Source organism: Vidua chalybeata, chromosome 1 (genome assembly GCF_026979565.1).
Source record: "Vidua chalybeata isolate OUT-0048 chromosome 1, bVidCha1 merged haplotype, whole genome shotgun sequence".
NCBI lineage: Eukaryota > Metazoa > Chordata > Aves > Passeriformes > Viduidae > Vidua > Vidua chalybeata.
Window position 1 is genome coordinate 50,117,297 of NC_071530.1, and position 13,823 is coordinate 50,131,119.

Here is a 13,823-nt window from a genome sequence, read left to right on the forward strand (position 1 = left end):
TGCATGAAGAAAAGTTCTGGTACCTTGGAAGTTCAGTAATGCAGTTTTCAGGAAAAAATTCTCATATGAGAGAACTGTTATATGGATATGAGCAATAGAATCAAACATTTACTACTTCTAGGGCACTTTTCTTTAGGATGTAGTGATGGCACATTTATATTCATGCCATATGTTTCTACATATTTCATATTATAAAACACTCCATTGACCCACTTTACAGAGAGAAGAGAGAAAAGTCACAGGATACAACAGTTGTGGTTGTTTAATGTCTGCTCACAAAGTCATTGCAGTAATTATCACATGTGTCACTTCTGTTAAAAAAAACGAAGAGAGAGAAGGGAAGGAGGAGAGTGGGTAGAGAAGTCACCTCGTACATTTGACCTTAATGAGGCAGGCTATGAATACTCATAATGATTTCTCAAACTGTTTGAAGATGAGCAGCTTGAGGCAAATGAATTGTACTAGAAAGGAGATAGGCTAAGTACCACTCAAATGGAGCCATTATGCTTGCAGCTATTTGGATCCTGAAATGAGATAAAAGCTGCATCATGGAGGCATAAAGACTTCAGGACCAATAGAAAGAATTAACTGACATATCTTCTGGTAAAATACATTATGAAACCTTTCTGTTCTACTGTGCATCAGTAGTCTAAGTGATGAACCACTAGAAACAGCAGGCTATGATTTTCCTCTCCTCAGCTTAAAGCCTCAAGCAACTACAATAGTAGAGGCTGATCTGCCTCTCCTGCTGACATCCCTTACAGCCATTAGGATAAATAACTCGGCCCTTATGGTCCCTTTACATTGTTCCTCTACTTATTCCTCATGCTAAAAATCCTTGCAGGACAAATACACAAAGTAAGATCTTCATAATCTTACTTGTCTGGCACTTTCCCCTCATCCTCCTTGTACCAAACAGAGAAAAAGACAAACATTAAACATGGGGAGTAATCAATTTATTTCTTGTGTCTTTTTCAATGGGACTAAAACGAAATCTGTCAGAGGAAAAGGAACCAGGCCTAGAGATGCAGAGCATGGAATGAAGCTGCAATATACTCAAATTTTGCACAAAAAAAATTTAGGCTATTAAGATATTCTAACAAATACCTTAAAACAGCGATTCTTTCCACTACAGCTGCTACTCTAATGACAATTAAGGAAAAACAGGAAAGGTCAAACTGGATACTGAAAGACCAACTCTCCAACTTTGGAAAAAAACAGTTTGAATACAGAGTCTAACTTTGCCTTGTGGACCTGCCTCTGAAAGAGGGTAAGATGACAGAGCTTTGCAAGAGTTCCCTGTTCCCACAAAAAAGGCTAAACTGAAAAGCAGTCTAATGGCTAAACATTGTGCCACAACACAGCATCAAGAAATACTTTTTCCATAAGTGCCTTAATTTGAAAAATTCCAACTTTCTATTCATAACATGAATAGCAATGCCCTAGATTTTGAAAAGCTATTTTATTGCACCAGAAATAGATAGTTTGAATGTAATATCTCAGACATCTTCATTCCATTATGAGGACATAAAATATAAATGCTTGGTTCCTCTTCACTATCAGAGCACAGCTCTGAGTACAACCTTTATTTGGAGAAGACAAGGACAAGAGAAATGGAAGAACTGGAGAATTGGGGATTTCTTTGAAAATAGAGTTATTTGTAGAGACCATGAACTGCTGTGGGGAGCACATCCAATTACATATTTCTGACTTTGACTGCACTATTGAATCACTAGCACATCTTAGAAACCAGAACAATTCTTAGTTACCACAGCAACATTTGTGAAGGGGGCGGTCTTGTCATGACACTCGCCAGTTTACTAAATTAAGACACACTAAATTTGGATATGGATTATGCCCAGAAATATGCCCAGACAGCTGTCTTCTTCACCATAATTTTCTTTCTCTTTTTTCTTTTTAATATTGTTTGTCACATTGGGTACACTAATGCTTTCTGACTATAGACTCTGTAGAAGAAATGCTGATATAAGGATGAAATTATGAATTTTGTGGCTCCATATTTGTGATACAGTATATTAAAAGGCCAAAGACATAATTTTGCAACAAACAATTTCAGTGGCTTTTCAGGATATTATCCTTGCCCCAGAAGGCTTACAGTCAAGTGAGAGTGAAGCCTACTATCCAACATTTTGTTCTAGTAAAACTATACTACAGTAATTGTGGAAGTAGTACATGGCTGTTAAACCACTTTGTTTTGCAAAGATTGATATTCACTTTGCCAACTTTGTGGACTTGCTTTGTCAAGGAATGGAACTAGCAAGAAGCACTTCATATTTTTAGTCATTAAGATGTTTTCTACTTGCTAGTTTCACCTGAATGAAAGAAGGCGAATTCGTGTCTTGTGTAATAATTTAATATAGAGATGTTTGTTTGACATAGCGGAAGAATAGGAACACTTAGATTTGACTCTCAGACTAGAGAAGAAAATATAGTTAAGAATCTCTATCAAAATTAATTTTCACTACCATGTCATATTATTTTTATTCATTTAGTATACTCCACATACCAATCACTATAGCTTAATTTATGGGTTGCTTAGCTTTATATTCACAAAAAAATGTTTAATTGTAATTCAGATAGTTAAAGTTTTTTTCAAACATAGTTCTAGCAATACCATAGACCTGCATGCAGTTTAGTATCCCCCAAGCGGGATACTAAATTTTTTTGAGAATTCTGCTTGGATTCTTGCATGCTTTAGTGCTCTCTTTTATGACAAGATATGTATCATTGCTACAGAGTTCTACAGAACTATGTTCCTGATGAAGCAAAGTACTCAAGTAACCTCCTTCCCTACACTAGGTATGTGTGCTGCTGATACTACCCTATATAGATTCACAAAAAGATTTAGGGTGTTGTGCTAAAATTGTAGCTCTTTGCCCTCCAGCCTTAGTGCCTCAGATGACCACTAATCAAAAGAAAACAAAAACTGTGACAGCTGCAATGTATAGGCACTACACAGGTGATGAGCTTTACTCTGCTGGGAACAACTGTCAGTTTTAGAAGCACAGTTTAAAATTACTTTCCATCAATTTTCACATATCTCTTGCAGTCATTTGCATTGTAATGAAGAAATAGTTGCTTGAGGTTTTTTTTAAACTGCAGCGTTTATATGGATATTAGTGCAAATTGCCTTTTTCTTGTAGCAAAGAGCTGCTGATGAGAGTGATACAGTTAAAACAGAAAACTGCATTTTTCCACAGCATGCTTCATATCCAAGTGAATTAAATCATGTATCCTAATGCTCATGATCTCCTTGCACTGGTTAGGAAAAGGTCACATTTGTATACTCTGAAACTGTTTTGTAGATGAGAAACATTAGTAAAATGAAATTATTATTTTAATTCTCCTTTTTTTCTTTTTCCCCAGTGCTGAAGAAGCTGCTAGGACCTTCTGTTGTATTTTTATATTTAACATGAATGAGCAATGCTGCAGTACTGGATGAGTGTACTTTTCGATGCCCAACCCCACTAGGGCGGCATATTTTTAATTTACAAATTTACCCTTGAAGAGTAACCAAAAGCTATAGCTAGCACTGAACACAGCAGTTCTGAATAGCAGAAATCTCTTAAATGACAGCATTATTGGTCTTGTTCCTGTAGTGCATGCCTGATTAGCTACTGATGCTGTTCAAGGTGCTAGTTACGATTTAAAAAGCTCTACATGGCTCAGGATCTGAAAGAGGGCCTTTACACCTGTGTCTCAGGACAGATGGCTTGGCCTATCTCTCCAGTCCAAATGGGATTGACAGCACTTCCAGATCTTAGATGAGGCTCCTTTCTTGGTGCACATTAATTAGACAAATACAGACATTAACAGCAACATGGAACAGCGGTATTCTCCTGTTCTCCAAAAGGCTATCTTCCCATCAGCACCTGATCTGGGGCTTGCTGCATGTGCCATGCATCCCTCCCCATCTCTCCCATTTCAGTTGGATAAAACCAATCCCACAGCCCCAGATTTCTGCTGCAGGTTTCTAAAAAGTCAGAGACAGTGTTTCAACCTATGACAGTGCCTTCACCTTCATGTTGCTGATGATGGAATCTGAGGACTCAGACATACCCCAGATTTCCAACGCAAACATTATGAAATTCTAATTTTTTAGGCAGTGGGGAAAGTGAGAGCACATGTTTGTTTTATCAGCTATCCAATATTTCATATCAGAAAAAGTCCTGTGACAACTGATATGCATTAACAGAACAAAGAAATAATATATTCTCAGTACAGAAAATTGTCCAGTTTTTCATGATCATATTTTCCAGCCTCATCATGGCAACACAGATGACTAAGATTAGATACTTTTGGGGAGAATACAAAACTAGTCTTAAAAGCATGAAACAATACACACAACAAAATCAAAATAAATCAATGTAGCTATATAAATATTATCTCCAGAGTTTAACTGGTGTTAGAAGGATCTAGTGTAGAAGACAAAACAGACAATAAAGAAAACTCTAACGTTTTGATTCTTTGGAAATTGATTTCTATTCCCTGCATGCAGTGGTAAGCTGCCTTCTACAACACCCTATGAACAACAGAAACTACTGAACTCCACTGGGTTGATATACAACAGTTTTGGTAAATATGTATCTATCCACTTTTTCCTTGTGTATCTTTTACAATTTTTTTTAAATGATGTAGCACTGAGGATACAAAGACCTATTAAGCCTAACAGGTGCAATTCAAAAAGCTTATTAAATGCAGTAACTACTGCCTTGCTCAGTCTATCATGAATAGTGACTGCAGATCTGATTATCCCTGATGAAAAGCTCTTAGTAATTATTTTTCTTTTAACAAGAAATATGAAATATGAACACCCTCTTTCTCCTAACTACATTTTAAAAGACCCCAAAAAACAAATCCCCCCTTCAACCTACTTAATTATTAAATAGAATGCAGTTACCTGTCATGTTGCAGTAAACTTTCAAAGGTCCCAGTGTCCCACTGCCATCTGGATCTATCCAGTAGTAATTTGAAGTTTTGCCCAAGTGTTTGTATGCTTCACAAGAGAGTTCATAAATAGCTGAAATGAAATAAAACAGACCAATAAGTATAGTTTTAACCTGGGGGAAAAAATTCTTAAGACAATTAATAGATCCTGTTTATATACAAAGAATTGTACCTCTTACATTAAAGCAATATCATTGAGGTTCACAGAAAACAAAGTATCTTTCCAAAATTATAGAAGTGATTAAAAACTTGCAGGACATAATTTCTGCTTTTTTAATGTGAGGAAAAGCCAGAATAGGAAGACAATTTTAACAACTTGAGGAGAGAGAGGAAAAATAATACTTTTTCAATAGTATATTTAAACTGTTTTTAACAATATAGTTCATAACTTTGCTTATATTACTTCTATTGATACAACATACTTCTACCCTTAAGCTTTTTTTCAAGAGATACTAAAAGAGCTTATGAGTTTCCTTCCTGTACATTTTTTAATTGTTCATGTTTTATTACTCAGAATAACTCAGAATAACACAGAGTTTCAAAATTGTGAAATTTCTCCCTACCTACAATACCTGTCTCTACACAGCTATGCAGTTACTCTATTAAATACATACAGAACTAATTCTCTGGCCCAGCAAGGTCTGAAATGTCACAGTATTTGCTGGAATAAGTTTGATTTAGTAGAGACATTTGTTTCAGTTTCTCCTTGAATACTGCTTTCTATTTCAAGTCATAAAATTGTTTGTCAAAATGTATGAATAGCTCAGACATAATAAGAAGCATTGTAAATAGAATCTTTTCTAGTAATTCCCATATTTTCTCACAAATGTAGAGTTTTTACAAAATTATGTGCATTAAATATGAAGAAATCATTTTATGCTAAGAAAAAGTAAAACTGATAATTTATAGAAATTGTTGTGTGTGTGGATATGCATAAAAATGGTGGATTACATAGATATTTTCCTATACAATTCTTTAAAAATGAATGTGTAATGCTGCTTTGTTTTTAAGGACCATATGGCACAGCTTTTTTGTTTGGAATCAATCAATCAGCTGCTAAAAGAAATGAAATGTTTGTTTAACCAGACTTCATATCCACTCTAAAAATTCATCTAATTTGTTGGCAATTCTTGCAAGCAATCTCTTTGCTAGGACTGGCTTAATTTCAAATGTCCATAAGGACGAGCTGTTTTGCTGGGCTCTGATGATGATGAGTGTCTGGTCACACATGCACATTTAAAAGCCTCTAACCAAATATCAAGACATGGGAAGGAAAGTGGACTTAAAAAAAATACCAAATGTTGATGTGGCACGAATGCAAGGCTAAAGGCTGTTATCTATCTACAACCTCCTTGTGGTGCTACAAGAGGAGGAATTTCCTGGAAAGTTTTATGTGCTCATTAGAGGATATAAAGTAAATTTTATACAAGTAGATGACATTTAAATTAAATTGTAAGACAATTCAAGCCATTTCTCGTTTCTCCACAAACAAAGGTCAACATATTCTTCCATTATCAAGGAGACTCTGTGTCTGTTTTCAGGCACTTCATGCAGAATTCATAAGAGATTCATAACCTATTTTGTTCAAAAGTGTTTCCTTCACTTTCTACACACTATCTAAAAAATGTCATAAGATACTAACTCAGTCAATGTATAACTGTTGTGATATTGACAGGCAAATTAATGGATGCACTCCAAGTCAAGTCAAGAAGATATGAAATATTGTTTGTGATCTTAATGAAGTTTTGTTTTTTCATTTTCTAAACTCTTTCAGAAAATCAGGGGAGCTTTGTCTCTGTAGTAACCAGACCTTTATGTTATCCAAGTTTGCTGCTTTTGAGCACACAGGCCAAGTTTTGTACAGAGATACTGCTACAACTCAGAAAACAACACGAAGTCAAATGGAAGTCAAATGTTTTTTATAGAAAATTAAGGGGTTTAGATATAACACCCTTCTTTCTGTTCTTCTAGAATGGGAGAAATAGAAAGTGGTGTGTAGGTGCTAGTTTTATAGCACCGAAAAGGCTACTTTTTAATAAGTCAGCTTTGTTAAACTTCAACGTTATGTTGAACACTAACTAATAAAAATTAAGATTTTTCTTCAAATGAAGGCAAAATAATGGGTTATTTTAAACAATTTCAACTTGTGAAAAGTGTTAGGAGTGTGGGATAGTTTTCTGGGAGGTATTATGCATATGTATAGAATCCTAAAATTAAGGTTGGAAAAGACCTTTAAGATCATCATGTCCAACCATCAACCTATCACTGCCACTATGTTCACTACTAAACCATGTCCTCAAAGTGCTGAATCTACAGGTTTCGTTGAAGAGTTGCAGGGATGATGACTTCACCACTTCCCTGGCAGTATGTTCCAATGCTTTACAACCCTTTCTGTGCCTGTAAACCCCTCTGGCACAATTTGAGACCATTTATGTAGATGCATAAAGATCTTAAAAATGGGAATAAAAAAAAAAAATGTAAAGGTAGGCACCGGAGTGTTAACAAAAATCACTTCCCAGACACATAGGAACAAAGTGAAGGGACAAGTGAATTTCACATGCTGACAAAATAACCAGTAATTAAAGGTGCAATAGGAAACAGCAATCATGTTCCAGTGTATGAAGACAATTGATGACAGAAAGAGATATTATTGTTGACTTGGGATGGCAAAGGGTAGCCACTTTAAAAGAAAATAAAAGAAAAAGAATAAAGAAAAGAACAACAGCAGCAAACATCAGGCAGAAGGCAACTCTGAAGTAAAGGAAAGTAAGACATGACACCAAGATGTCCAAGTGGATGATGACATAGAAAGGGAGACAGCACAGGATCATTTTATCAGCCACTACTTTATGTAAATGTTACAAAAAAAGATCAGTAGTGTGTAAGACAGAGAGCAGGTGAAACTAGAAATTAGGAAACTCAAAGAAAACCTAGAGAAGATGAAAAGACAAACATTTAAGGAATGCTGATTTAGAAGTCACCCAAGTACACTAAAATAGAGAAGAAAATGAACACAGAACACAAGGAAGAGACCATGGCAGAATCAAAACTGCTTAAATGAGAAAACTGGTAAAGGTTACAATAAAAAAGAAAAAAACCTAACTGAGCTAAGAAAAGGCAAGAAAGCAGAATGAAAGACTTGGATATAAAGTTTACAGTGTTATCACATGTGAATGAGGAGAAATGGTTGCATATATCTACATACAGAGGAAGCAGAGAGAGAGAGGGAAGGGCTTTGTAGTGCTGATTCCATCTGGAAGATAGGAAAGAAAAATAAACAAACAAAAAAAGTGGTAGAACTGAGGACACAAGGGTAGCAGATTTTTGCTTTTCAAGCCAGTAGAAGTGAAATGCCAAAAAAGTATATTTGCTTTCTTGGTACCTGGTTCAAATACACAACATATGTATTCTTAAGGGACTTCAGAATAGTAGTGAACCTCAAAATCTGCCAAGCTGAATGTAAAACTCACAGGCACCCTGATGTCCAGAAAAGCTATTTCTAACATAATAAATCCAGCTTTCAGTTTGTTAGGGTTTTTCAAAGGTCACATATATTCTTTCTGAGGAGAACAGGGAGGAAAAAACCCTCCTACAAACAGCATCTTCACTCTTTACATGCTTTCATATTGCATCAAAAATTGTCTACAAACTGCAAGAGGTGAAAACCTGGTCAGAACAGTGATAGAAGCTCTTAGAGTGAGGAAAAAAGTATGCACAAAAATAATCACAACTAGAAAGAGAATAGCACCAAATAATGCAATAGCCTTTTTAAAGTTTAATCTCCTGAATAATACAGATCAAATTGAGACCACCAAATCCATTTAATGATAACATTTGAAAGGGTTTTCTGTGTTCCAACATGAAGATAAAATGTTTTAAATCCATAAACATAAAAAAATATAAATTTCACTGTATCTTTCTGTGTGAAGCATCAATCTTCTCTAAGCTTCTTGATCTAGACAGAAAATCCAGCTATTTTTAATTAGCTAACAAATGCAACTATGAATGCATTTTGAAGTTCACATTAACTAAGCTAACATTCACAACAGTGGATTTGAATGAGTATGGCTTGAGGGGAAAAATATATTTTCTTAGAAAAGCTTGATTAGGTAACTAGGCTAAGGGAGAACAGTCTAGAGTGAAACAAATACTAACAACAAACCTTGTTTGTTAGTATTAGCACAGACCTTAAGAACATTTTCATTTTTGCCTTTCTTCATGGTTCTGAACACCAAAGGGGATGTAGTGATGGATGGGGAAGTCAACATTCATTTCTGAGTTTTTAGGACCCTCTATTTTAAACACTAGAGGAAAAGAAAATAGTTCAAAAAAGAGTTTACAGAATAGTTTTTTCCAGCTCAAGACTGTTAGTCAAAAGTTGGAAAGAATCAACACCTCTTAGATTTCAGTGGCTCTTAAGTGATTGAGGGAAGCAGATGTTCTCACTCCTGTTTTACTTTCTGACTGGTGTAAAGATCAAGGGATAGTTATCCTGAACAGGTGGCACAGCTGCTGGTTATCTCCAAAAAGCAGAATAGCTGAATGACAAAAAGGATTTAGAAACCTTGTGGCCCTATATAATGTTCCCATAAAATTTCATTAGCACCTTGGTGAACTACAGTTTTTCCATCACTCTGCAAAAAGTCAGCTTTAATTTTAGGGCTGACAAACAGCCTCCTTTTATAAGTGCAAAGCTCATTATAAATAGATTACCCAGCATGACAGTCTGCACTATGTGGTTCAATGAATGTGTTGCAATATGTTTTGTTTCTGTCAGCGAATGTGGTTGCTGCAGGGAATACACTCCTTTAAACATCTGCTAATATAGGAGTAAATCTCAGCTTTACAGGAACATAGCAAAGGTGTAGATACAGAAAAATGGATGGAATTAAATGACAGCAAAAGTGACAAAAACAGGCAATGCATCAGATCCACAAAGTCCAGCTATGTCTCTTTATCACTTTCAACTTCTTGGAAAAATACTAAAAGCTAAATAGACTGTGAAGTGCTTGGGTTTATGTAACTAAAACTAGTTTCAACTCTTGAGCCCTGAAAGCACAAACATACAATGAAGGAGGAAAAAACTCCAAGCTTACCCAAAAAATAGCTGCACACTGAAATGTCATACCTAAAATTTATTTTAAAAGACTAAAATAAGATTTGTTGCTTTATGACAACATATATTCAGAAGATAACTGGAAAATGGAAAATGTTAAAAATAAATTTTTATACATCAATACATGTACACTGTAAGTTCCTGCTCTATCAGCAAACTTTTTTCTCTATGCACATCTACTTTAAATCTATACCCATCCTTTACTTGTTCCAATGCTATGTGGTGGAGAAATCATGTCTTACAATTCTTTTAAGATAAGTTAAAAGAACTAGATATTTCATCATAGTCAAAGCAAGTTATATGAGAGAAAAATATCCTTCTGTATTCTGACAGAAAGAATGCACACAGCTGCTGGGTTGCTGTACTACCTCAAGTATATGAAAAAGTTTTTAAAAAGCTCCACAAAAAGCCAGCATGATGCAACACTACTTCAATATTCTTGCTGTTCTGTAGGACAATGTCTGTAATGGTCAGAACCAAGCCTTATGTCTGCCAGTTTTTTCAAGTTTGTATATAAAAATTCTGTATGCACACTCATCTGAAAAAGAGCTCCAAAACATTAAAAATACCTAACACAATCTGATCCTGCACAGACAAGGTCCTAAGGTAACCAAGACCTTTCTTGCCATTTTTACTTATTACACAATAATCTTAATGTAAAAAACCAAAAGGTAATGAAACACCTGGTTTGCTTTCTGCACACTGCCAAAGACCCCTTTAAAAAGTCTTTCTTGATTAAAAAGTATCTTGAAAATATTTGGTAAAGTAACCCCCTCCCCTAAATAAAGGGTGGCATTGAAGAACAAAACTAAAATCCTAACTAGACAAAAAAATTGTCTTGCAACCGCAACAGTTGTTCACGCTAAATTTCTGATGGACTCTTAGAGAGACCAAGTTCTGCATCACCAGAAGGTAGATCACCACAGGCCACACACTAAATATCAGGTACTTGCAGCTAGGATGTCCCTGTAAAATTAGGTTACCTAGATGAGGAAAAGCACAGGAAACAGCACTTTCAGCAAAATATACGGCTCTAGCAGGACAAAGCTGTAAGACCTTCAAGGCTGCTGGCCCTCACAGCAGCTGTGGCTGCTCACAGTGTGCTCACCTGGACAGGCCAGAGCAGTAGGAATAGGCTAGCATATCCAGCTGGCTGCAGTACTGAATTTCTGTGCCCAGTCTATGAGCACTTGGAAATTACACCTGGATGTGCCAACAACTGCAGTGAAGTTCATGTGGATGAAGAAAACTTATCTTCTCAATGAGTTGCAGATTTATGCACATCCTAAATATGGTGTGTACACAAACTGGACATCTGAAATGGATCTACTGTGATGCCTAAAGGAACTTCAGAAATTTCTTTCTGATGGAATATAACTACTCTAGATGCAGTTACAAGTCATTCAGTTACAATCAAATGACTTTCCAGGTAAAAAACAAGGACTAAAAAAGTGTCCAAATGTGACATGCCCTTGCCATTGCATTATCACCTTATTATTAAAGACATTGGAAAACAGAAAACCTGCCTTTTCTGACTTCGTGCATAACCGAAAATTTGAGTAGACTAGAACCTCTAAGTGTAATACAATTTGTGTGCTCATGTTGCATCTGCAAGAAAACTAATTTACTCTGTTCTTAAAGAAATGTTGCTATACATGAACAGCCACTCAGCAAAAAATGCAATTTTCACATATAAAAGCCATTAGGCAATTGGTAAGTTTCACTGTATATAAGAGAACTGGAGAAAATTAGAAAGTATCATAAACAAGTCCATCAAATTGCAGATGTGTATGATATGGCCTATGCTTTAGCCACTGATTTTTCAGTTGTTGTAAAACTCAGATCAAGCACTATTTTTCAGCTATGACTAGGTTGCCTCCTCAGCCAGAAGTTGAACTGAGCTTCACTGCAATCCAGAAGTACAAGCAAAAACAACCCCTGGCATCTTTAAATACCTTCTCAGTGAAACTGGGATTTGTTTTTTCTGGGTTGCCATCATTTTAGGGGCTCTTGGTTTACTCTCACAGCTAGCTAGGGCAAGAACATGAATTCTAAGAACTCAAAGTTTCATCCTTTCACTGTCATCACATGACATTAGCAAGAATCTTTTCCACACCACACAACTATTTCACTCATGACAGTTCAAATACAAAGTTAACCTAAAGCCCAATACTTCAATTCTGTTACCCTCAACATCCCATTAAATAAATACTCCGTCATTCTAAAAGATTATTCCTGGAAAAGGTAGTTCCATTACTCAATCTATATTTGAAGAAATAAGTGCTGAGATAAAAAGCAGAATCATTTTGTGGTCATAATTAGTATAACATCAGAATCACATGGCTGTGGTGAATCTCAAAGATAATCTAATCCACTTCTGAAAAAAACCCCTCAATTACATCTATGTATCATTCCTGGCATAGTCTGGTTTAAAATGGTGTAAATTCCTTGACACACCAAGGCAGCCTAGAGCTCCACCAGCCCTTCAGTATCAGCATTTGTTCAACTCTCTTCACTGGGAGCTGTTCTGCTGCATCTTAAAGTTATCATTTCTCTTTTTATTCACAATGAATTTGAAGGATAAGTTACTGTACTCCTCCTTGCAACCATCTTTTGTCTATTTACAGACACAAATCTTTTCTCTACATTAAAATGGCCAAGTTTGTTCATTTTGATCACTGGTTGCATTTTCCAGGTGCTATATTATTTTGTCTCTTCTCTGGATTCTCCAATTTTTTTCATGAAAATTGAAAATGGCCAGCACAGCCAGATTAATTTGCACATTTCACAATTTTTATTTCTGTTAATTCAACCCTAAATGATGTTTTCTTTATTCAAAGAATCATAAGCAATGAACTAGAAGGCAAATCAGCCATCAAGAACCATCACTTCTACAAAACTGAATTTTAAAAATGAAACACAATTCAGCAGTTTTCCTCAACCATTGCTTCTACAATTGGTTAATCTTCCCAAGCATAGCCCTTCCCAATGCTCAGTAGCTTTGCAACTCAAAATCCCTAAAATAGCTTCCCAAAGAAAAACATTTTTATATTTTGCATATTTACAGAATAGTGTACATACAGTATTATATATATATATGAGAATCTTAGAAATAAACTATAGAAATAAAAAATATTATATAAATAGATAGCACCATTTTTAAATGATTTTTTTTCTTTTTTTTTTTTTTTTTTATAATTTAATAGGGAAGGTAAACCAACAGAGGTAATTTTAGTGCTTTTTATCTGGATTAGTGTTCATTTCTGTCCATGGCTGCACTGGTTCTCATGCCACTAAAACTTTCCAAAAGCAAAGCTCCTTCGTGACTGAGCATAAACCTTCTTCACACTGCCATTGATCTAAGCTTCAACCTTTTAAAAGCTTCTACGTCTTCCTCACATGCTCCCTCTGCCTTCTACTGTGAGCTAGTGAACTTATAAAGTGTTCTCACCATTAGCCCAATATCCAAATATGCCCCATAAAAACAGAAATTAAATTAAAAGCAGTAAAAATACAAACAAGATATATGGAAATTTGCAGATTTTGTGTCAAGCTTACTCTAGGCTCAGTTATGTCAGTGATAAACACGACAATTACCATTGCGGTAAAAAAGGAAACAAAATAAAGGCTTTACCATCAGAGTGAGAAAGAGAGCATAAGTTTATTTGCCACTTGGATAATAAGGAAAATTACTGCTATAGGGGTGAAAACTGCAAATTGAGCGACTACATAGTAGCTC

At 35.5% G+C, this 13,823-nt stretch overlaps 1 protein-coding gene across 1 annotated transcript in view; it reads right to left on the reverse strand.

Moving 5' to 3' along the window:
- CNTNAP2 (contactin associated protein 2) overlaps positions 1 to 13,823 on the reverse strand; it is a 1,037,491-nt gene that overhangs the window by 322,374 nt on the left and 701,294 nt on the right. Inside the window, exon 12 of the mRNA XM_053940221.1 lies at positions 4,922 to 5,041. Within this exon, the coding sequence (XP_053796196.1) occupies positions 4,922 to 5,041 (120 nt within the window). The remainder of the gene's footprint in view (positions 1 to 4,921; positions 5,042 to 13,823) is intronic.